General features: G+C 31.9%; 7 protein-coding genes across 7 annotated transcripts; 5 read left to right on the top strand and 2 right to left on the bottom strand.

Annotated features, from left to right (window-relative positions):
- Nucleotides 1-1,073: 1,073 nt before the first annotated feature.
- ELE39_002189 (histidine acid phosphatase) lies at nt 1,074-2,717 on the top strand (the record flags this gene model as incomplete). Its single annotated transcript, XM_067345039.1, has 1 exon — nt 1,074-2,717. The coding sequence occupies one exon, from the start codon at nt 1,074-1,076 to the stop codon at nt 2,715-2,717; it is 1,644 nt and encodes a 547-aa protein (XP_067202960.1).
- Nucleotides 2,718-3,305: 588 nt separating this feature from the next.
- ELE39_002188 (WD repeat containing) lies at nt 3,306-6,362 on the bottom strand (the record flags this gene model as incomplete). The annotated part of the gene is made up of 1 exon (XM_067345038.1): nt 3,306-6,362. The coding sequence occupies one exon, from the start codon at nt 6,360-6,362 to the stop codon at nt 3,306-3,308; it is 3,057 nt and encodes a 1,018-aa protein (XP_067202959.1).
- Nucleotides 6,363-7,083: 721 nt separating this feature from the next.
- Nucleotides 7,084-7,417, top strand: ELE39_002187 (splicing factor 3b subunit; the record flags this gene model as incomplete). The annotated part of the gene is made up of 2 exons (XM_067345037.1): nt 7,084-7,175; nt 7,255-7,417. The coding sequence occupies 2 exons, from the start codon at nt 7,084-7,086 to the stop codon at nt 7,415-7,417; spliced, it is 255 nt and encodes an 84-aa protein (XP_067202958.1).
- Nucleotides 7,418-8,270: 853 nt separating this feature from the next.
- On the top strand, nt 8,271-10,280 carry ELE39_002186 (ADA2 with a ZZ finger; the record flags this gene model as incomplete). The annotated part of the gene is made up of 1 exon (XM_067345036.1): nt 8,271-10,280. One exon carries the CDS (start codon nt 8,271-8,273, stop codon nt 10,278-10,280), a length of 2,010 nt encoding a protein of 669 aa, XP_067202957.1.
- A 66-nt stretch (nt 10,281-10,346) lies between these two features.
- On the bottom strand, nt 10,347-13,403 carry ELE39_002184 (uncharacterized protein; the record flags this gene model as incomplete). The annotated part of the gene is made up of 1 exon (XM_067345034.1): nt 10,347-13,403. The coding sequence occupies one exon, from the start codon at nt 13,401-13,403 to the stop codon at nt 10,347-10,349; it is 3,057 nt and encodes a 1,018-aa protein (XP_067202955.1).
- Nucleotides 13,404-14,447: 1,044 nt separating this feature from the next.
- Nucleotides 14,448-18,155, top strand: ELE39_002183 (WWE domain; the record flags this gene model as incomplete). Its single annotated transcript, XM_067345033.1, has 1 exon — nt 14,448-18,155. One exon carries the CDS (start codon nt 14,448-14,450, stop codon nt 18,153-18,155), a length of 3,708 nt encoding a protein of 1,235 aa, XP_067202954.1.
- A 646-nt stretch (nt 18,156-18,801) lies between these two features.
- On the top strand, nt 18,802-25,044 carry ELE39_002182 (large with signal peptide; the record flags this gene model as incomplete). Its single annotated transcript, XM_067345032.1, has 1 exon — nt 18,802-25,044. The coding sequence occupies one exon, from the start codon at nt 18,802-18,804 to the stop codon at nt 25,042-25,044; it is 6,243 nt and encodes a 2,080-aa protein (XP_067202953.1).
- Nucleotides 25,045-25,632: the final 588 nt, after the last annotated feature.

The following is a 25,632-nucleotide window of genomic DNA, read 5'->3' as shown; positions in this document are numbered from 1 at the left end:
TTTCAAATAAAAATATTTGAAAAATTTTAAAGCATTAAAATTTTTCAAAATTTATCATAATAAAATCTAAAGATAATTTCAATTTTATCCTGACGGAGAATGATAAAAAGAAAGATGAAAATTTAAATTCTTTTTTTTTGAGTTTTATGTCTAAGAGTTGCAAAGAGATTTTGTGTGACATTTGTTCCTAAATTATGGACTAGCTTCCTAAGAATATTACCTTTGCAATTTCTAGCTGGTTGAAGATGCGTGAATTACGTAGTTTTGAAAATTTTGAAATTTGTATATTCGGTTTTTGGCTAGAAAAGAAAGTCTGAACTTTGTTTAATTGAAATGTATTAAATTTATTTTTCTAGAAAATACTCTTTGTTTTATTACTATGCTTATTCATTTTTAAATATATGAATATACAAACTGTTGACGGTGCTAGTTTTCTATATAAATTAAAGTTGAGCCATCAAATTAGTTATTAATTTGGCTTTAATTTATATAAAAATCTAATATTACTTAATATTGGTTCATTAATACTTAACGAATTTTTTCTAATCTCTCACCTCTTCCATCTTGTACAATCTACTGACTTTTTTCCGTCTCTTAGTAATTTGTCCACATGAAAATGCATGCATGCAATAGAATGTGCACATGCAAAAAAAAAGAAATAGCAGAACAGTGTTGTTTTGGATAAATAATTAATATGGAAAAAAGAGTTAGAAAGAGGGGGTGAAAAATTTGAAATTTAGAGAAACAGAAATTATAAATATTTAATGATAATATGTAACTTATTATACAAAAAATATGAATTAATCAATTAAATCGTGAAAATGTGGATAACAATCTAAGGTTAAAAAATGAGATTACACAAACACAAACAATAGAGAGATAAATGGAAAATTTAGTATAACTTTTTAATAATTTTTTCAAGTTGACATCACGTGAAATATAGTATGAATAATTGTTAAAAAAATAGTAATTATAAAAATATTAAATAAAAAAGAAAAATTTGGAGATAATTATATGAAATAAATATTATTAAGTATAAAGATAGAGAATTAAAAGGCAGAATCTAATAAGAAATGAAAAGATCAGTTTTATTATTTTTTACATTAAAATTAATACTAAATCAATTATTTGTGTTTGGAAAATTGAGAGATGAATGTAATGATTCAACTAACAAAAAATGTAATGAGGTCACACATAATAAATTTTTAATAGAAAGTGATGAAGAATGCATGATTAATGGATTATGTCCAGAGTATTATAATTTTTGTGCAGAACCAAGTCTGTTTGAGAAAACTAGAAAAATCCCAAAAATTGATGATCCAAGATTATATGATTCATTGAAATTAATTCAGGTTCAATCAATTATAAGACATGGTGCAAGAACTCCAACAAAGTACCATAAGTGTTGGGAAGGTTTAAATCAAAGCTGGAACTGTGATGAGCTAGTGACAACAGTTCAGGCAGCAGCGTTTGATATGAGAAACAGAACTCAAACTTTAGAATTTTCAAAACATTATGATATTAGACAATGGGAAAATAACTTAAATGGAACTTGTAAAATGGGTCAGCTGATTTTACAAGGATATGAACAGCATAGAATTAATGGAAAACTACTTGCTGAAGCTTATTTTAAAGGAGAAAATCTTGTAACAAGAAGTGGATTAAAAATTGGTAAAAACTATAGAGACGAAATATATATCAGATCTTCAGATATGCAGAGAACTACAGTTTCAGCTGCTGCATTATTAACCAGCTTGCTAGAGGAATTTCTTGGTAAAGAAGAAACTTTTAGAGTATTTCAAAAATTTCCACTACATACAATGGATATCCAGTCTGATTATTTATTTGCAAATTCTAATGTGGAGAATATTACAGATCATCTTCAAGCTGCATTAAGCTCCAAGTCTTATTTTGACATTGTAGATAAGCATCAGAGTTTATATCAAGAATTAGAAGAAAAGATTAAAACTCCGCTTTTGAAGGATTTATGGCCTGGTGATATTATGGATTGTATTATGACAACCATTTGTACAAGAAATCATAATAAGCTTCCAAAGGCTTTTATAGAAAATAATCTATTAAATAGAACCATTTCTGCCATAGAAAAAGAATTATCTGTAATATATACTTGGAATGATTCAATCTTATCAAAGTCTGAAATGAGCAGATTATTATTTGATGTAAGGGATTACATAGTGGATGTTATATTATTCAATGAAAAGAAGAACGATGAATTTTCCAACATTAAAAGATTATGTTCAAGTGCTATTCAGGGCAAAATTGATAGAAACCAAGATTCTCTATCAAATTTTGAATATTTACTGAATCCACTATGCAGTAAATATGAGCAATATTATTCTTTGAACTATGAAATAAATATTAAAGTACCTAAATTTATTTTATTTTCAGGTCATGATACTACTGTTATTCCAACCCTAGCTTCTTTAGAGATTTGGGATGAGCATTGGCCACCTTACGCTTCAACTTTTATCATAGAGATCTACAATAATCCAATGGGAAATAAAGAACAAAAACATGATTACGACTATTTCCATGGCAAAGAGACAAACTTAATTCAGGAATCTCTTCCCTATTATATTAGATTACTTTATAATGGACAAATTATAACGAATAGATTAAAGGAATGTTTTCAAGAAGAAATTTGTCATGTAAGTTTACTTTATAAGCACTTTTGGGAAAAACATAATTTCATTTAACAACTTATTTATTTTTTTTGAATAGGTTTCCGCCTTCTTTAAAAAGAGTAAATTTGCTCAACAGAAAAAGATTAACAAAAAAGAAAGTATGGAATCTAATCATGCTATTATTGAACAAACTAAGACTGTAGAGGATTCTTCAAGCCTTGAAAATATTTCTGTTGAAATGTTGAATGAAAGTTCTTTATATAGTGCAAGCTACATCGTCTGGTTTTTAATTGGTTTTATTACATGTATTGTATTATTATATGTATTAAAGGTAAGTTAATAATACGTTAATTAAGTTTATAAAAAGTAAATATTTTATCACAAATCTATTAAATATTGATTTCTAGGGAGTGAGATTTATAATTTCAGTTTTGAGTGGATTTAATATGAATAGTAATTATGGAAATAATAATGCAGCAAATAATTACCAAGCATTATAAGGTTTAAGCTTATTAAATCAATAAATACTTACAAAACAAGACGAATCCAAGACAAAAACTCACAAATTCTCATAAAAAGTTAGAATAAAAAGATGGAAATGGAATGAATGGGGAAAAGAAGGAATAACAATAACATGAAGAAAATAGGATCCTTATATTACTAGCTTTTAAATAAAGTATCCAAAGTAAGTCCAAGAGCTTCATCGCTTAAATGATTTTGATTAGAAATTCCTTTTTCGTTCGAATTATTAAGTTCACTAGTCTGAGATATTTGATTTGAAAGGAATAAATAATCCATAATGTAGGATTTCTGATAAAGTGTAGATAAGTGGGCTTGGATCTTGGTATTATAAGATCTAAATGCTTGTACAATTTGTACAAAACCTTCAACTTTATAAAGTTTATGGGATTCAATCTTTGTTAAAATAATATACATGAGTGAATTGGAAATCCAAACAGTCTTTGAAATGGTAATCCATTCAAGCATAAAGCTAAATAGAGTTGATAATTCTTGAGTTTGTAAGTTCTCAATCCATTCAATTACACTTTTAATACTATTAGTTTCATCTCTAATAGTATTAAAAGACTTTTCATCAGAATCTAGTATTTTTAATATTTCACCATGATTAAAACAGGGCTTTAAAAGCTTTTCAAGAATCAAATAAGTTTTATATTGTAATTTTTGGCCAAGGGAAAGATTTAAAGCATCCAGATACTCCTTTCTATTAAAAAGCATATCAATTTCATTAAGATCCTCAATTCTTTTAAGGTTTTTAAGGTTCTGCTCATCCTCAACCTGTTTAGTATTATCCATCCAAAGAATAAGTTGAGAATCAGATCCACCAGTTGCCATGAATCTAGTTTTTTGTAAACTGGATGAGCCAGTATCATTTAATATGGATGAATCGGATTTCTGATTACTATTAATTGAAAAACTACTCAAATTTGACTCCTTAAGTAGATTTAATGTCCAAATCCTATCATTATGTCCAGAAAATGACTTAATACATTCGCCAGTATTAATATTCCAAAGTTTAATAAGATTATCTGACCCACAAGAAATTATTTGAAGGCCATTTCCAAGAAAGTCAACTTGTAGAACTGAGCCATCGTGGCCTTGTAAAGTTTTGGTACATTGAAATGTATTTAAATTCCATATTTTAATGGTATAATCTGATGAAGCACTTGCGATAATCTTTTCAATTGGAGAAAAGCTAGATTGCCATACGCCACTAAGATGTCCTTTGCAAGTTCCTTGAAGTTTCAGATCAGGAAAAGACCAAACTTTGATAGTTCTATCCTCAGAACAAGTTGCAATAAATTTATCATTATGGGATATGTTAATATTGTTAATTTCTTTCTTATGAGCAATTACATTATGTATAGCTATTATTGAATTCTGGTCATTTTTACTAGGCTTTAATAAGTTCTTGGACATTATATTAACAAGATTCCAAGCCTTTAAAGTATTATCATTAGAAGCTGAAAATAAGTAAAAGCTGGTATTTCCACGTAAAAAGGGCTTTTTTTGAAAAGATAATGCAGTAATTAGTGATGTATGCCCAGTAAGTACCGAAAGACATTCTTGGTTATAAGTGGACCAAATTCGAATAGTTTCATCCTTACTTCCAGTTGCAATAATATTTGAGCATTTGGAAATGTCCATTGTTAAAACAGTGCTTGTATGACCAATCAGTGTGCTTTTATAAAATGGATATTTATTTAGTGACATAATTTGTGGAGTTTCCGTACTATCCAGAATTACACAACTTATTGATTTGTTTTTATCATTTAATGATAACACATTATTATCGTCATCATGACTACGATCATCTTTTGAATCCAGGCTATGATTTTGATCATGAGGATTATCATTAATAAAAAGAGCTAATTGAATATAATCAGGAGTGTTTCCAAAGAATGTGGTAAATAATTTAAGACTTGGATAAGACAAAATAACAATATTTCTATCTTCAGTAACTAAAATAAGAAAGCTATTTTTGGATATTCTGCCATTTTCTGATTCTTTTTGATGGTCTAAAAACATGTAAAGAATTGCAGACTGGTTAGAAGAGTAGCTTTTCGGTGTTAAAGTTTTAATTGAAGAACCTTCAATTGGATTCCAAATTTGAATTCCAGATTTTTCATTACCAGAAAAAATGACCCATGGACATTTTTTTCTTGAATTAACCTTATGGCTATTGTTATGATTAATTTCATCATTATCGCCATCTTTAAGATCAAGTTCATTTGGGGTACACTTTAAAGAAAACACAGTTTCTGATGTATGGATTTGTTTTATTGGCTTTAAATCAAATGTATTGGTGTTTTTTTCAGCTTTTAAAGAATAGTCCTTTTTTCTTTTCTTTTTGGATCCACTTGGTTCTTTTTGGTTGTCCATAATAGTATTACTATTGTTAAATACTCCAATCGAATTTGAACAAGGCATTTGATCAAGATCCCAAATATTGATCATATTATCAGCCCCAGAAGTAACTAATCCTCCGAGAGAATTACTGTTTAAGTTAATTTCAAATAAATCAAATGAATGGATTATACCATAATGGCAATTAGTTTGTACAATAACTTTATTTGTAGTTAAATCATAAATGGCAATAAACCCCTCAAGACAAGTTGAAAATAACAGCCATCTTTTTTTATGAAACCTTAATTTGGTGATAAGAGATTTATGAGGCTTACATTTGTGTGTTGTAAATCCTCCAATTGCATCATATATTTGAATTGTGCCATCGGTACCTCCAGTAGAAACATATTGACCAGTGAAGTCAAATTCTATTTCAGCTATACTAGCTTGACCAGATTTCCAAGATCTCAAATATTCAAATTGGACAGAATTAAGAATGCCTAATTCATCATGCTTAATAATAACTTTCCAGAGTCGAAAGATCCCTTTTGATCCAATTGAAAGTATTAATCTATTATTGATATTTTTGTTAAAATACCCAAAAGTGACAATTTCTTCAGAATGCTCAGTTCCCAAACTTTCATCTTCATTATAAGGCCCTATAGTCGAAACAACAAATGGACCTTTTTCTATTGAAACTGCTAAAATGCAACCATCACAGAGCATAAAAAGTAGCTTCGAGTGATTGTCATATTCGACCTTCCCACCAGAATATAATTTTTTAAAAACTTTATACTTTTTCCAAGAGGATGAAAGCACTGGATCACTACTTGTCACTAGATCTGTATTCATTTTATCAGAATTTTATAATTATACTTTTGAGTTTATTTAATATTATAGATTTTATTACTGCTGCTCTTTAAAAAATAAGAATAAAAAGTAATAGTCACAATTTTAGATGTTTTAATTGTTCATGAGTAAATTTGAGGAATATTGATATTTTCTATTGATACAAAAATAAAAGTAATTTATTATTTTTTTTTTCTCCTAATCTTGTCACTTAATTTAAAGAATAAAATTTTGAATTATATAATATATATGCTATTTTAATGGAGTTAAATCAACTTCTAACAAAAACAAGCTTTTTACCTCTTTTATTATCTAAGGCTTTTTTTAAATATTTTTTTTTATATTTAGAAGAAAAAAAATTCGACCATTAATTTACATTATAAAAATTTCAAATTTGACACGTGGCGCCTAATGCAGGGTGCTGGAATAGTATTTATTAATATAAATCAGGGCAACTAGGCGCGCAATTAAAAAAAAAATTAAGATTAAAAATATGAACACGGAGGAGTAGAAGAAATAGTGGAAGAGTTTAGCAAATAAAGCAGTTCGAGTGGAAAGGAGTTTATTACATATTATATTAAAGAAAGAAAAGCAAAGAAAATCAGTTGCATGCAGCATTATAATAAAAAGCAAGTTTTCAGTAAAATAATTTCCAAATAGGTTTAAAAAATAATAATTTGCAATTAATTATTAAGGCCATTATATTTTCTCTTTTTTTGGAGAAATGGACGGGGAAAACAGATCGACAATATACTTCCAGTTGGAGCAATTGCATAGTAAGTATCAAGGAACTGGCCACATAAATACTAGAAGAAGGTGAGTTTATTATTATTTTTGTGATTTACTGTAATTTCAATGATTTTCTAATAACTACTTTGGCATAAACATTTAAAAGTGAGTGGGGAGATAATATCTTAAGAGATACAGCATCTTCTAATATAATGCACCAATCCAGATTATCATATTTTGCAATAGCTGAAAATACTAGCAAAGCTAGAATAAGCTTTAGAATGTTAGAATCAATGATACCAGCAAGTCTAAAGAAGAGAGAGAAATGAATCCCCAATTTGGAGAATAATGCTAAATTTTGGATGGAGAATTGGGCAAACTTTCATATCTTTTCTCTAACTACCAGTTCTTATCCAATTAAAAGCTAACGAATAGAAAGCTTATCTTACAGCTTTAAAGCATTTATATTTTATATTAATTTACGTTGCAAAACTAAACATAATGTACATACAAGTCGAGATCAATTTTCTATTTTAAAGATATAACCTAACCTTCTAGACTATTCTCAGATTCTCGTTTGTTTAATCTCCAAATTCACAATGCAGTTCGTACTTATAGACTATACGGTTTGTCCTATTCATTTGTTATTATGGTTCGTACCATCAGTGTGAGATCCAGAAAAACCAGCTTTTTCTCACATCTCATCCACAGGAGTAGAAACATCAAAACACTATTTAAAAAAACATTGCACTTATTCTTATCATTTCCAATATTATTCTCTTCTTTATATCATACATTTTCATTTTAATTTAGCTTTAATCATGTTTGGCGCCAATTACCCCCGGCAACTTTTAACGGTAACGGCACAAATTCTCTTAAACTGAAAAATGCTTGGCGCCAAGGTGGATAAATTAAAAATAAAGGAGAAATTACAATAAATAAAAAGGTTGTATGAAATTGTTTTAAATGAAAATTTTCTGCTAATATTGAATTTTAAATAACTTGGACCCGATTTTTGTATGTGAATACGGCTTCAACTCAGTAATACACACACTGGAGGCCAGCCAACAGGACAAGAAGAGTAGAAAAGGCTCCAAGTCACTTTAATGAAGGACTTATTCGAAGTTTATATAACCAATTAGAAAGGATAATTCATTTGAGTGCACTAACGAAATCATAAGAATGTCCGGCGAAAAAGAAAATGCTCCAGAGGAGGCCATGAATTTATTAGGAGAGGATACAATTCATCCAGAAGGAGTGAATTTATTAAATACCGTCGAAATTTCAACTCTAAGCGACTCCTCCATAATTAAAGAGGATTTATCTGAGCTTATGAAGAAAGGGTTGGAGGAATTAAAGGAAAAAAGTGGAGCTCTTGATAGAATGGATGATGAAGTTAGGATTAATGATTTAAGCATTATAGATGGTAAATTCAGATGCGATGTATGCAAAAAAGATACATGGGATTACAGAATAAGATGTGCAGAGTGTGTCGAATATGATTTATGTTTGGACTGTTTTTGCCAAGGAAAATCCAGCAGCGATCATAAACCTAATCATAAATATATTCCCGTGGGAAGGTATACATTTAGTTTACTAACTGAAAATTGGACAGCAGAAGAAGAACTTTTGTTAATGGAGGCAGTCTCCAGGTATGGGCTAGGAAACTGGTCCGAGATCTCTAAGTACATCACTGAAGGTCCAACAGGAGCTCTAAATTTGTACCAGAAGACTCAAAAACCAGGATTTGGCGCACACACAGCAGACGAATGTGAAAAGCATTACAATAATTTTTACTTGAATAGTAAAACTAAGCCTTTACCAGACACCAGAAATTATCTGAGTCTAATACAAAAAACCCAAGAAGGAGCCAATTCTCATGAATTAGAGACTATCAAACAAGATCTCAATCTTTTGAATAAGTCTGGAGGAGAAAAAGATGACTCAGAATCGCAAATGCCCGATCAATCTTACGAACATTCATCTTCCAACTCTCTAAATACAGAAAATGACTCCAAACTCAAACAAGAGCTGGACAACCCTCAAGTTAAGAAACAGCCATTTGGAAGACCTTCTGGGGGTAATACCGGTAATAAAACTACTAGTGCAAGTAGCGGAAATCAATCTAAGCCTAGTACTAGTGTAATTGGATACATGCCTTTGAGAGGAGATTTTGATGTCGAATACGATAATGATGCCGAGCTTCTACTCGCTGATATGGAGTTCAGGGATTCTGATACTCCTCAAGAAAAAGAACTCAAGCTTCAAATACTTGAAATCTATAATTCTAAGCTTGACGAAAGGACATATAGAAAGAGGTTTGTTATCGAGCGTAATCTTTTGGATATCAAGTTACAACAGCAAAAAGAGAAAAAAAGAACCAAGGATGAAAGGGATTTACATTCATTCTTAAAGCCTATTTCGAGATTCCAAACTGAGGAAGAACAAGAGAAGCTTGTTTCTCTGTTAATTGAAGAAAAACGAATTAGAAATCATCTCCAGAAAGTTCAGGAGTGGTGCAGCTTGGGAATTCGAACTTTAGAAGAAGTTAAAAGGTATGAGGAGGAAAAGAAAAGACGTGAAGATATTAAGTGTAAAATCATTAACCAGACTCAAGCAGGAGCTCTTGTTGCTCCTGCTGGACTTGGTCTTGGAAATCTCAAAGCTGTCCCTAAGTCAGGCATTTCAACTCCTTTTGTTTACGAGGGTCAGGCCAGAGCCATTAAGAAACAGCAAAAAAGCCAAATCTCTGTCTCCAATCCTAATATTGTCCCTAATACTACCTCTTCCGCTTCATCCTCTCTTCCGGCTCCTAACCCAATTACTAGTCAAGCATCTTCTTCCTCCTCTACATCTAATACTTCTGCAATACCTATTGAAAGTTACCCAGGCGCATCTTTACTCACAGATCAGGAAAAGCTATTTTGTGATCAGATACAACTCCCGCCCATTTTCTATATACTTTCCAAGAGAATTCTTATTCAGGAAGCCAAGTACCATTTGAACCATAATAATAAAACTAAAAAAGGGTCTGGAAGTCATCCTAATAATAGTAATGGCTCTGGAATCCAAGATATCTCAACAACTGGAATACCTCATCTTTCCAAGGATGAATTTTCCAGAGTTATTAGATTAGATGCACAGAGAGCTGGACAACTTTACGATTTCTGTCTCTCTTTTGTTGAAAAATAATATACAAATAAAACTTTAAATAATATATATTATAATTAAATTATTACTAATTAAAAAAACCTACTTTTATAGCTTAACTAACATATTATATAAATTCCCTGATTGTTGAATACTATATGATTTAATGTTCTCACATTTATTTTCAAACTCTTTTGAAATGTACAATTCCTTAATCTCGTTAAAGCTTTGCTCGCTTCTTGAATTTGGACCGTTTACAAGCTTATCAAGGAGATCACAGAATAAAAATATTGTTGGAGAACTATTTCCTATTCTATTGCCAATCTCTAAGCCTTTCGCTTCCTTAGAAAGCTTCTTACATTTTGAATTAGCTTGGGAAATACTCTTATAGTACTCTTCATCCTTACTATTAGACTCCCAAGTATTATTACATAAACTAACAAATTCTTGGTCCAAAAATGACTTTGGATCATAATAAAGCATACATATCTCCATGATTAATACTCTACCAAACTGTTTTGGATTCTTAACTTCTATAGAATCACCAAATAGGCCTATCAAAGTATATGACGGATATAAGGGGATAAACGGCTTTAACAAAGCCACTGTTCTCGTCTCAGAAACTTCCTTCAAATATGAAAAAGATGATAATGCAATAAATGGGAAAGTTCTAATCTTTTCGGCCAAAATTAAGACCATACTAGAAATCTTTTGTTTCTCCAGTACATTACTTAACATAAGTCTCTCAGTCTTGATTACCAAATTAGATACATATATACTCATGATCTTTGTATTGTATTGTGCTAAACCAAGCAGTAGTGAAGTAAATTTTATAGAAGACTTTTGAATAGACTCCATAACATCTCCTTCATAATCCTCAGATAATAACTCTTTACTTAAATATTTGAAAGGATTACATTCTTCCAATATATCTTGGTTGTTTTCCTGGCTATACTCAACTTGAAGTTCTTCTTGGGTAATTTGGCTTGTTTCTTCCTCAGAATCTTCTTCTACTTCATTAATACTTTGTTCTGTGAGTTTATCTTGAATGTTTTTGTTTTCCCCATTTCTTCTTCCTTTTCTATTTGTTTTCCTCCTTATACTTTTGTTTGGCATTTCTCCTAGTTGAGTTTGGGAATCAATTGGAATCAGTTTGGCATTTCTACATACAGAAATTAGGATTTCCAAAGGATTTAATGTGAGACCCAGCTCAATGTTAGTAATAAACATTACTCTGATCAAATGAAAAGAATTTTGTACATGATCAACGGCTTCGAAAAGATCAAGTATCTGCATGGTATACTCCTTGTCCAAATTTAAGCTTGAGATATATTTTTTGAACTCAAGCCTTGATTTTCTTTGGTCTGGAAGCTCTTCAAGCCTAACCAGTAAATCATCCATTAGTTTTGCTTGTATTAAGGTTGTGGGTTTTTGTTCTTTCGAAGAGAGAATACTGTAAAGATCACTAACTTCTGGATGATTTTCAATTCCGGACCTAGTTTGGCCTTGAAGCAAACTCCTTGAATCACTTTCAGTAGATGCTGCTGCTGTTTCATTTTCATTACCTTGTTTTTCCTTTGAGGATACTTCCTCCTCTTTTAGATCAGACCCAGTAATTGGTTGAGAATCAGCTTCTTTAAATAAGGTGAAGTTTGCAACATGCAAAGATTCAAGCATTGTACTTATTAGTATTATTCTGAATTTAATATCACTTGTACTATATTTAGTTTCAATAAACTTCAAAAGATCATTCCAAGAATTATGACAGTTTGTCGGGTATTCACTCATGAAATGGCGAGATCCCTGAGCGTGTTTTGAAAGCTCATGAGTTATCAAATTATTGTTGATTGCATAAATCAGATAGTGATTTAAAAGTTTCTCGAAGAGACCAGGACTAGTCATTTGGTACTTTTGATAGATGATCTTGGATTCATTACATCTTTTTAGCCATTTAACAAATAATTCATTGTATTCTGGATTCAAATCAACAGACAAGTTCAAGTTGGGGTGGTCAAGATTCTCAGCTAAATCATCGTCTTCAAGATGTTCAGAAGATCCGGACCCAGATTTATAGTTTGAGGTTGGAGGTTGTTTGAAATTTGACTTAGAACTAGATTTTTTATGTTTAGATCCCATTTTTGTATTATAGACGTCACTAAGAATACTTTGATTTTCAGGGCTATATTTAAAGTTACCAACAATGATGGGAATAATAACTCTGGACTTGTTCATGTTTGCTCTGTTCCAACAGGAAGTCTGGATCAAGCTAGTCATTAACTTTGAAAAGATGATTCGATCAGTAATCTCATGAGCTTCAATTACAAACAAGTATGACTGACCATTGTCACTCATCCTATGTTTACTTAAGCCCCTAAGTTTAACACAAAGATTTTTCACAGCCTGACTAATGGAAGATAAGGCTTCTCCAGAGCTATCTTTTCCGTCAGCTCTAGTTCCTTCTGCAGTTTCTGTATAGGAATACTCTCCATGATCTGAGGTATTTGAACTTGATATAGACGCCTCCTGCTCTTCCATTTCCTCTAAAGCAAGTTCTTTAGACACTTTTTTTGTTAATACTTTGAGTATAATTATAACAGCAGAATCCTTAAGTTTCTGATAATACTTTCTAGCAACTTTGTATATATCCTTAAATTCTAGTTTTTTCTCAATATACAATACTGGAGAAGTTAATACTGTAGATTCACTCCACAATCTAAAGAACCATGATCTTACCTTAGACTCTAAAATATAATGTTTTAAAACCGAACTAGTGTAAGCTTTAAATAATTTGGATGATCTTTTCCCATATAATCCTTTTTTACAAAACTTTTCATGGCATACTATTTTCGTATTCAATTGGAACTCATAGAGAAAAGGATTATAGTAAGGGGAGCTTAAAGAAAATTCATCTCCTTTTACTGGCGATTCAATTGAATTTCCATCTTTATAACTTCCTTCTGTTAGACTTAAATCTAATTTCAGAACAGCTTCATCTTCGTATGAGATTTCATTAGTAAATTCCATTCCTGAATCTCCTTCAAAGAAAATATTTGGAACCTCTAATGACTCTTGAGAGCTTTCTCCATATATTCTACCCGCCACAAGCAATATCACTAAGAAAAAGAAGTGCCATTGTAATATCCAAGTTATAGGTATTTTTGCCATAGTTATTGTTACTATTAACGATTGATTTTTGCAATATCGACTATAATTTACGTTTGGTAAAGCCAAACTTTCTTAAAAAAATTTAGCTAAATTTAATTATTTTATCTCACCCTTTCTTTCTTAAAAGTTTCAGTATTTATTCCATTAATTTGCCAGTTCCTATCAAAATGTCATTCCTTACTTTTGCATAATATTCTTTAAAGTTTTATTTTTTTCAATTTGAAATTCCCCAATTGTAACTCATTAGCATACATATACACGGAAATATGCAATTTCTAACCCCAAAAGGAGTCTTCGGGAGTTTTTCTTTCTATCTTTTTTCCCAAGCAGTTATTTTCTTGTGTGCATTTAATACACACAACAACTTTCGGCGCCACGACTGCGGCGCCGCCGCCATAAAGATTGAAAGTAGGTGGTCATGGGGATACGAAGGAGAGATGGGGGGCATTGGGGGTGGGGAGTCATGAGGGGTAAATTTAAAATTGATGGAAAAGAAATAAATTTAGCCAGTTTAAGAATAATACAAGAATAGCATTGGATTTAATTGACTAGGGAAGAGCTATAGAAGGCCCAACAATAGCTTAGTAAAATAATAATACTAGTGTTAATAATATAATGAGTTAGTTATTGTAATTAAGATAATATACTGCATAATATTGTATTTTCAAAATAACTAGTTGAGAGATAAAGATTGAATATAATTAGTAAATTGTGAAATTTGAATTGAAAGAAGGTATTACTTTGCTATTGAGGAATAAGAGATTCAAGATTACAGTAATTTTCAATTCACCAATTAAAAATTAAATTTAATATATATGGTAAATTTAGCTAATATTTTTTCATGTAAATATATATATATATATATACATAATTACATATTTAAATAATATATATGTATTTGTGTATATAAGTAAATAACTAGATAAATAATTATTTCTAACGAGTAATAAGCAAATCAATTGCCTAGACATTTATTATGGATATACCTTGTCTAAATGATTTTGATACAGTAGTTTTTGATCTATGTGCTGTATTGAATGAATAATGAAAATAAATGAACACACTTTTGACGATTATAGAGAACTTAAGAAGACATATGATCACTATATGGACTACAAGGTGCATGAAAGATCCGTAATTCATAGTAAAGATCCTAGAGTTGACTCAAATAACAACAGCTCATGTACTAAATTGAGTCAGGTATTTGATTCGAGCATATCTAGTAAATTAACAAACTTAACCAACGAAGGCTTGATAAACTCTAGTAGGAAGCTACTCCCAGGCGCAATTCTAGTAGGAAAAGCTGAGCTTTGCAACAAAAACTATGATGCGGAACTTAAGAGTTCAGAAAACAAGCCTAATTGTTCTGTACATTGGATGTATAGAAGTGAAAGAGGCTGGATGCCATTCTCCGAAAGTAACAATATTTACATTGAATCGAAATACAAAAGTAAGATAGAAACAATTGTTATCTACCCCTATCAGATTGATTTTACGAGCTTTGTTCAAACAAACCTTCTAACAGGCACTGAAAGACGTATAGTAAGAGATGAAAGAAACAGTCTCTCGCTGAACAATAATCAGGGAAACCGGGAGTTATTAGTTTTCAGCCCTCTCCTTAATTTACTATCTTTTAATCCATCCGGAATCCTCAGAAATATATTTAATTTCCTTAGCTCGGATAATAATCATTGTCGAAAATGTAACACCAGTTTGCAAGCCTACAGCACGGTTGCCGCCAAACCCCCAAATGGCGGCAATATGGATGGGAAAAAAATAATTATTCCAAGATTGTCAATTGAGAACTGTAAAGAAAATTTGTTTTCAAATTCTACAAATAGTACAGCTTCTCATACAGGAATATTGTCATCTTCAACGGGAGGATATATGACCAGATCTTTGACAAAGTCTGGACTAAATGTAGAAAATAAGGGTAAGTGTAGTGTTAATGCTTGCCGCAGAGTAGTGCAAAGTGACGTTGTGAGCACGACAAGCGCTGGCATCAATTGCGATGACATAAAGGACAGCAGAAGCTACTGCTCTGATATGTCTGCATGTTTTGAAGGTCACACTCAAGAAGAAAAGGAGGGGCGATTTTTATCTTTTTGCCCTGAGACTGGTCTAGATGACGAGGTCAAAACTCCTAAAATTTGCTCTCAAAGAGATCTTGAAAACAATACTTCAGCAAGATGTGCCAAAACAAATACTGATTTATTATCGTCATCATCATCATCTAGCGCTGTTTCCAATAATTCAATGGGTAAATTTTCTGAGACAATTAAGGATGGGGGTGAGAAACCTAGTTCAAAGTCACAATGTGGATCAAAAAGTTTGTTCTTCTTTACTCCTCATAAGTATAGGAAGAGTGTGGGGATTATTGTTCCTAGGATTTTGTCATGCAGATTTAATAACAAGAAGGCAACAAAGAGCTCAGAGGAAGAAGCGAATAACAAATATGTACGGTTTAGCTGTGGGTTAATCTCTCCAGAACAATCTAAGAATTCCTTGGGAGGCTATATAAGCACTCCCAGGAGAGTAAACTTGAATGCCTCTAAGGAATTTCGATCAAAAAAGAAGAGTGACTCAGGAGTATTGAAGGAAGTTGTAGAAAAAAAAGCCCAAGAGAGCTCTTTGCTAAATAACTCTCTTCAAACTTTATCTGGAAATACTAATTCTAATTCAGTTGTAACTGATAACTTTAAGGCGTTTTCTGTCAAATCTGCCTTTATTATTTTGAATGAAGATGCAATTCCTTTTGATATTTCGGACAACAAGCCAGCTTCAATATTTAACGGTGGAGGAATCAAAAAAAGAGGGGGGGTTGAATCTGAGAGTGAAGGATCTGGGGGATACCTCACTGTTTTGAATAACTGGAGTAGAATTGGAAGAATGCAAAGCGAATTTTTTGAAACAATGTCAGAAAGAGAATTCAGTAGCCAGAGAATATCCATGGACCTTAATGACTTTGAGGATGATGAGGCCGTGTCAGATACTGATGCTCGATTTCTACTTGACGAGGACTCAAGAAAATTAATCAGTCTGGGAAACTTTGATAATAGCACCGGAAATCCTCGTCCGATTAATTGGTGGTTTAACCATAGTGTTCGTCATATTACTGTTAAGCTCAATTGTGAAGGTAATTTTAATAAGAAACCTGTCTCTCTAGAAATCGTTCCTCTTTTAAGACCGCTTCTTACAGGGTACATGAATGAACAAACACCGATAATTGGTAAGCTATTTCCAGATATCCAAGTTTCTGGAATTTCTTCCCATGTTTTGTTAGGACTTAAGAGCCTTGAAATCATTGGTTTGAGACCCAACAGATCAGAGTTCCCCAAGATCTCCGAATTTTGCTTTAATGAACTCAACAATATCATTCCAATTTCTCTTGAGGAACTTTACATTGTTCAGACAATTGTTCCAATTTCAATATTTTCTTTATTATTGACACGTTTTCCAGTACCAGCTGCTTCAACATTTTCATTTTCACTAATTTGTAACGATGATGAACTCCCAAATACAGGACTTCAGACCATCCAAGTTATCAATTTACACCTGTCTCAGAACCCTTGTAGCCATATTAAAAGACGTAACAGATATGGAATATCTAAAGGAAGAAGAAATTTAACATATTCTGGAGATTCTGTCTGTAGTCATGTCCATTTGGATATATTTAGAAAGTATAACCACGTGAAAATTTGTCCATGGCTTGCTATTTCGAATTTTGTTGATGAGTTTGTGTTAAGAACTCCGATACTTGTTAAATGTATTATAGATCCACATAATATAATGGTAGTTCCTTCGATAAATTTCAGAAATCTCGGAAATAATTCTCGCTCTTCGTATGAGCACAGAGATACACAAGGTAGCTATGGTATCAACAATATTGGGGAACTTTCTAGAGGTGCAGAGTTTGTGATAATGACAGCTAATTTAATTTTGCCATTGTTAATTATTCAATCACATTCAATTCAAAATATTATTATTGGAGGAGAAATTGATAATCATCAGTCTGGCTCGTTTTCGTCCAAGAATGTTACAAAGCTTAGAGTGGACTCAATGGTCTTTTCTTGTAAGTACCTTCCTTTTAAGTTTTTCAAAGTTCGAAATTTGGATTTGTTTCTGGACTTAAATATAGACAAGACAGAATTGGGACTTTTTATCAAGAATAATGATCCCAAAGATGATATCAAATCTTTCTCTTTTACACAAGTGCCAGAAGAAAAGAGCCAGGTTGCTAACCAAGCTTGTGATGGTTACTGTTTCCAGCAACTCTATAACTCAATTGATTGTTGGATTGATGAATTCTCCTCTTGGCTGGACAAGTATGTATGTTGTGACTCTATTGAAATTCTCCATGTTAATTTGTATGTTACATCCAGGTACCTTGAATTAAAAGTTAACAACATCAATAGCAATAATTCTACGAATAGAGATAGTAGTAATGTTTACTATGGCATTGGCGATAACTCAAACAGTCAAAAATGCAAACATTTTTATCACGATCAAGATAATCCCGAAACTGAATGTTCAAATAACGGGAATGTTATCAGTTTTGGATCTGAAGGAAGTGTTAATGTAATTGATTGTGATATTGTAAAATCAAAGAACATTTTTAATTTTGAACCTTTCTACCAAAAGTTTTCAGCCAAGTGCAAAGTTAATCACAACTCGCTGAACGACGTTAAGATTAAGGTTTGTATTTCTAGTCACCTACAAAACTTTATCTTTGATACAATAAATCTCAGCTAAGTAGTTTTTTTCTTTATTTTTGGATTGGCTTGGCCTGGTCTGGCTGGATAAATCCTACACTTAATCCTAATATTTAATATAATAATAATTTTAGTTTTTATCCGTTAAGTAATTCTACCGAAATAAGTGGATTTTCCTTTTTTAAAATAATTTTTAATATCTTGGATTGATTTTAAAGGCAAAAATTTTTGTTCGATTCATTAATTGAAAATTTCAATGAATTTCTGCTTTCTCGTAATTCAAGATTTACCCGGAACTTATGCACCAAGCACTCCCCACGCATGGCGCCCTTGGGCGGGAGGGCCATTTTTGCATGAACAATTTGGAGATTAACTAATAGGAAAAGAGCAGCAAAGAATTTAATTAATAGAAAAAAAATAAAATAAAAATTCAAAAAGTGATAATATATTAATACAAAGAAGTTATTTGAGCAGAGAGTAGGCAGTTGATTAATGTTTTTGAAAGCTGGGAGTTTTTTTTTGTATTAAGATAGAAAGTAATATATAAGACAAAATATATTTTAATATAGAAGAATCAATTAAGAAAGGTAAATAATTGCTTACGTGGCTGCATGCACATGCAGTTTAGAGGAAATTATTTGCATGAAGAAATTAACACACACCAGGTTTCTGAGTGACAACGGAAAATGAAGAAAAATTTTCTTAAGTTACTTAATTTAATATTTTTGGGTAGACTATTATTAGCAAATCTAGTATTTTGTATAGATGGTGACAATGAACAGATAAGACAAGCACTTGAATCTAGGAGTGAAGATATTACAGAGCTGAGTGATTTCTGGAATTGTATATCTACACAAGTGATTAGAGATAAGTTTTCGTGGAATAGAGTTCATAGAATTGGAAGATATGATTCAATGCCTATAGTTTTTCCATCAATAATGAAAGAGCAGTTGCAGAGTATTGATATTGTAGATCCAAGAAAATTTTATTTGGGATGTATTGGAGCACTAAAATTATTGGAGGCAAAAAGAATTATTATACCAGGCTACGAGGATGAACTTGAGAAAAGTTATTCAAGAAAGACATTTTGTATTTCAGCCGCAGAATATTGCTATCCAGTAAAGGGAAGACTTGATGTAGTGAAGGACTACTTCACTAAGGTGGCAGAGAAAGCAAGAGAAGCAATTTTGGAGTCAAAAGAGAAGCAAATCAATGATAGAGAAAAGGAAGAAATTCAAAAACTTGCAGATAGAGAGGACTTAAAATTATTACAGGAAGATCCAGACCACGGTAAGCCTCAGCATCATCCCTTGATGGAAGAAAGAATTAGATCAAAGCGTATTGAAAAGAATAAGGTCAGCTTCCCAGAGCTTGGAAAGGACTTGGAATTGCAGCTTGAATTTTTAGAAACTGGACTTGAAGAAATTCCATTAAAAGTTCATAGAGTTAAAGGAGGGGACGAGATAGTAAGGACCGGAATTGATTATGAAAGTTTATCCAAAGTTTCACTTTATAATTTACCTCCAGACTCTGTAAATGTATCAAAAGGGGCTTGGAATTTTTGGAAATCCATATTACTACAGGAAAGCCGAGATCAATCTATAGGTAATAAGAGAATTTCGATATCGAGTCAAAGTTTCCCAGTTGAGTTGGCTGAATTTACATATAATCCAAGAAATTTGTTGAAATTATGTAATCTTACATTATTTTCACTATTAAAACAAGGTTTACTTGATGTTTCTGATTCTGCTTTAAATAAATCAAAGGAGTCACCTATTGTTCAAGACGCAGAAGCAACAAATGAGGAGAAGTTCCAGGAGTTTCTCAAATTCAAAAGTTTGGATGCTGACCAACCTGACAACCCTGAAAAGGAAGAAATGGATTATATTCACCATCAGTTCGTTATTTTTCAATTTTGTACAGATTCTGTGGATATTTTCATAGGTAACAGACAATGGAGTAAAATTATTGAGAGACAAAACTACAGAATCTATGGATTACCCTCTGGAAGGCCTTTCATGCCCTTCAAGTTTAAATTTGGAAGAGACATATATGAGATGAGAAATAACTGCGCTGGGTGTATCTGGGACCTATATGTAAATAAGGTATCCAAAGATCTTTATATCGATGGGAATACAAAATCTGGTAAATTTGATATTACTCTAGTAAAGAAGAATATTGAATCTTTTTGCCATTTTGCTTCAGTTGCCTTTTTCCAGGGAGAGCTTTCTTTGGATGATCAGCAATCTAGTGATTCCAGTGATAATAATTCAAGAAAAGGTGCTGACTCTGCTCATGTATATAATCCAAAAGCCTACGATTTTGAGAGAAAAAAACAGGAAGAAGAGGAAAAGGAGAATTATGAACAGGTAAGACCTGAAAAGCATCAGTTCTTAGCACAACCACTGGATGATGAAGTTTATCAGGTTTCACTCAAGACTTCTCCAACTGGATATCACGAATTTAAGAGTAACGAAAGCTTAAATAGATCATTCATGGAACAACAAAAGAATTCAAGACGCTTGTTTGGAGCTACTAGAAGTGTGGATGAAATATTAAATCAAGGAGTTCCTATTGGATTAACTGTTGGAGATACTAACCAAAAAACTCTGAAGTATGAGTCAATTTATAAAATTAGTCCAAAAGAATCACTAGTGGCTTTTCAACAATGGAAGGCAATTACATTTCAAATGGTTACAGATGCTAGAAATAATATAATACCATCCATTTCTGAGCTTCCATTGGATCAGCCAAGGGAGTGGAATACACCTCAATACTCCAGTGAAAAGTTTCTGTTTGTTTGTTTTGAACTGATTGGCTCACTTTTATCCCAATCTAAAGCCAAGATTAACTTACCACACGGAGCAGAGCTAGATAATTTTCAAAATAAAGCAAAAGATACTATAAAGATTTTCTGTAGAGATGCAACAAATAGATACTTTCAAGAATATAATCATTTATTTGATGTAATATCTGCTTCAAGTAAAAGAGAACCTTTAATGGATGAAAACAAGGTCTCTTCAAAATGGTCAATTGTTCAAGAGCAAGTTATCATTGATTATATTTCAGGTCTTGAAAATAGAATTACGGAGATATCTCCGTTGCCACCAAATGACTTCTATCCTGCCACAGAAAAGTTAGATTTTGAGTACCAATGCATTAGTGCAATTTACAATGGATACACTTCTGTTCCTCCAAGAGTATTAATTTCTACCAAATTGAGTGAGGAACAAGGAAAGAATGAGGAGGCCATTAAAAATGAATTGAATGATTTGATCACAAGTTTCTGTAAAAGAGCTTCCGATAGGTATTATACTGCAGTGGAGTATATTACAATGTATAATGAATCTAAGAATTGGTTGGATCCAATGGCTAAAAGTCCATACTCAATTTCTTCTCACCTTCCAAATACCCCAGGTCCCAATAAATCTGGATCTATTCAGGGTATTCCCTGGCCTCCAATTAAATCCCCTTTATCTCTGGTCTTCAATGGCAGAGCCAGACCAGATCTTTACAGGGATGACTGTTTTTCATACCTATGGAGGGTATGGGAAAGTGGGATTTATCGAAATTTATATATAGATGGAACAAACTTTGAAAAATGCAAAAGCTTGGATATGGCAAAAGTTATATTGGAGGAGTTTTGTACTATATCATCCGTTAAACTTTTTAAGTTAGCACCAGAAGTACTTCCTCAAAGAAATGTTTTAAGTATGGAACAAAAAGTATTGGTAGGAGTTCACCAAATGCGTAAAAAGATAAAGAGGACTGAAAATGATGTGATTAGCGATGATTTACCAAAGAATGAGAGAAAGAACAGAGTGCCAAGCCCTCAAGAACCCAGGATTAATCTGTCTGATATGGATGAATATAGTGAAAGTGATATTAATGACGGGCAGGAGAGTGATGTAGAGGAAGAAGAATTTAAGAGTTCGGAGAAGAAAGAAGCTAAAAGGCAATGGGATCAGCTTAAACAGCAGTTGAAAAGAGATATTAACATGAACTATATTCGTTTCGTTAAACTTCCAAAATACGACCAAACTTTATATACCTTATGGCCTAGCCCAGTACCAGAATTGGTCTTCACAGAACATTGCATTAAGGTCTTAGATGAGCTATTAAAGCTAAGATTGGCAGTGATTTCTAGTCATAATTTGAATGATAGGGAATACACAATAGAAAGATTCTGTGAGGAGTCAAAGTTCTATGTATTCTCAGATATTAAGGAAAAGACTAATGATGAATTAAAAGAATATGAGCTTGGTTATGAAGGAGATCCAGAGGGGGTAGGAAGAAAAATACAACAAGAACTTTTGGATACACTTAAAGAACTATCTGATGAAGGATATCCATTATATAAATGGATGGAAAGTGTTATGAACCTTAAAAATCCAAGTGATAGAGAAACTTTATATAAAGCGATAAAGTGGGGTCAGAGAAAAGGAGATTGGCATTTCTTAGGGTTGTTATTAAGAGAAATAGATAAAGAGACTTTTATGAGTATACAAAGACATTTACAAGGTATTTCTCCACAAGGATTTTTGATGACTTCAGGTCTTTTTGATAAGGATACAACAGTTAGTATAGAAGCAACTTGGGGAGCTATTTATTTGCAGTCTCTTAAAGATATTAAATCGGGAAATCCAAGAATAGTTGGTTTGATAGGAAGCCCTCCTCCTAGAGAAATTTGGTCAGGAGCAAATAATGAACAAGAGTTTGTTTTGTTATGCACTGAGACTTTAAAGAAGTTAAAGACGAATCCTCCTTTTATATCTTTTAATTCACAAGGACAAGGTGAGAGAGGGTATTTACAGAACTTTTGTGAAGATGCTTTAGATACTTTGATTTCACTACAAAGGGAGCCAGAGAAAGTATTGTCCATGGATTTTTCATATTCAGGTTGTGTCAATGAATCAATGAGAAAATGGCAATGGAATCAGATATATATACAAATGGATATTGATTTAAAAGAGTTGGGAGGGTATAGAATTACAGGTATTCCTCCAACAATTAGTCATAAAATTTTCAAAGGAGGTAAGACCGTTGATGAAGTTGAGGATCAGTGTGGGGATGCTTTAGAAGAATTGGATAAGAGGAATAAAATTAAGATACTTAATAAGAATGCCTCACAATTTTGCAAAGATGCAGCAGAGAATATATGTAAGGAAGATGAAACTGGTAAGTCAAACTGTAATATTGAGAGAGTAAGATTAGAGGAGATGATATCTGAGTATTATATGGAGACACCAATAGGAAATCCATTAAAATTGGATTCAAGAACGAGATGTATGAGAATATGGACTTTAATTAGAAATTCAGTACCCAGTGCAATTAAAAATAATATATTATCGACATATTCAACTGTAGGAGTAAACGGAGCAATGTATGCTGAAATGGATATGGACATGGATTTAGGTTTTGGAGGTGAAATTGCTTTGCCAGGTATGAATAGTTTTATGGGAAATAATCATATCAAATCAGAAGGTATTCTGAGCACAGCATTAGATGGAAATATTCGATTTATTGTGCTTAAGGAGATTATGGATGTATGTAGCCCAATAGATACTCCAAATCACATAATAGGAGTGTTTATTAAAGCAATGAGAAAGATTCAAAAGATTAATTCACTAAAATCATCAGATGAAGGTTTGTATAATTGGATTAGAGAATTAGTGATAAGGTATTTAGCAGATGAGAGAACTGACAATGAATACTTTGAATTAACAGGAGTGAATGTATTTGGGGATCCTTACTCGAAGGATGATAATGCATTAGATATGTTGAATAAAGGGTTGCATTCAAGAGGTATCCCAAAGAGAGTTAGAGAGCTAACAGATAATGAAAAGTTAGTAATTAGAGAGAAAGATAATATGAGGATTAATTCACTAGTAGAGGGAATAGTAAGTCAGGTACTTCCTTCAATTGCTCACTTAACAACAAAAGAAAAGAAAAGAGAGATAACAGATCAAGCGTTGCTAAAGCTACAAAAGGATACAGAGGAGAGAGATTTGCTATTAAATAATCAAATAGGCAATAGCGAAATATTGGATAAGATTAGAGCTGGGAGTGAACTACCAGTTGAAGAGAGGAATAGTATAGCATTGGGAAAAGTTTCAATACCAATTTTAAGTGGAAGAACTGGTAGAAATGGAGACAATATGTTGTATAGTAGTAAAGGTTCAAGTAAGATTGTTGCAAGATTAGATACGAGATGGAATAAAGTAGGGAGTGATGATACATACAGATTTAAAAAAATAAGAGATCAAGAAAAGGCTTCAAAAGCATTAAGTAAAAATATGGAAAGAAATTACAGAAAGTTGGATTCCGAGTGGTTGAGCATTCGGACTTTTAAAAGCTATGTATTGTTAAATCTCCCAAAAGATAGGCCATCTGAATATGGAGACAAGGGATTTAGGGATGCATTTAATAAGGAAACAATGATAAGAAGATGTGTAAATTTTTTCACGGATGAAAAAAATATAAAAAACTATAAGATTTCAATTAAAGGCAACTACATTGAGAGATTATCTCATATTAGAATACATTGCACAAGATCAGCATCCAGAACGTATGAATTGGCAAGCAGATCATCTTCTAGTGGAAACAATGTAGGAATTAGGATTAAAAGTAATCGAGGAAAAGCAGTACATAGAGCAGGAAGGCTAATTCATGTAGAGGGTGAAAAGGAACCTCTTCATCAAATTGTTTCAAAACAGAGAATTATTTCCGGAAACGTAATTGAAGATTCTGAAATATCACCAGAAGAACTGGAAAATAGTGAACCACCCACAAAATCTCAAGATTACCCCTTTAATAATATCGAAGTCCAACATGTAGGCTCCAATGACGGTTATAAAGCAATTTCATCTGAATATGTATCCAGAAGAAGTCATATTAAAGGTAAGAATAGCAATAGAAGAAAGAAATAAAATTAGGAAAATTTAGTAATAAACAGAAAATAATATAATAATCATCATCACCATCATTACGTAATACTAGTAGAAGAATAACATATCATATTAGGTCTTATACTTTAAAATAAATAAATAAAAGATTTTGCATGTAATCCTTACCCTTTTTTCTTTCTTTTTATCACATTTTCCCACATTATTTTTCTCATAATTTATTTTCTTTCGTGTCTCGTCTCGAGACGGCGGCACTCCTGGGCGGGTTTGTGAATTAAACTAAATAATTAAAAAGTAGAAAATATTAATTAAACAATAAATAGGAAAAAGAAAATTAATTATTTTTATAGTAATAGTAATAATAATAATAACAAAAATGGCGTCTAAATAGAAACAAGTTGTTATAAAATAATATCAGCGCAATAATAATAAGGAATCAAATGACAATTTTTGAGGCGGTATCAGCTTTATATAATATTTTATATGATTAATTATTATTACTAATATTAGAATACAAATAATAATTAAGCAAGGAAAAAAGCAAAATAAATTCCAAGACAGGAAAAATTACAAAATTTTTTCCTGTTCAAGAAAAATTCAGGGAGAAGAAAA

Source organism: Cryptosporidium sp. chipmunk genotype I (genome assembly GCF_004936735.1).
Source record: "Cryptosporidium sp. chipmunk genotype I strain 37763 chromosome Unknown contig_23, whole genome shotgun sequence".
Lineage (NCBI taxonomy): Eukaryota > Apicomplexa > Conoidasida > Eucoccidiorida > Cryptosporidiidae > Cryptosporidium > Cryptosporidium sp. chipmunk genotype I.
The sequence above is the reverse complement of the archived record's forward strand: the minus strand, read 5'-3'. Positions and strand labels throughout refer to the sequence as shown.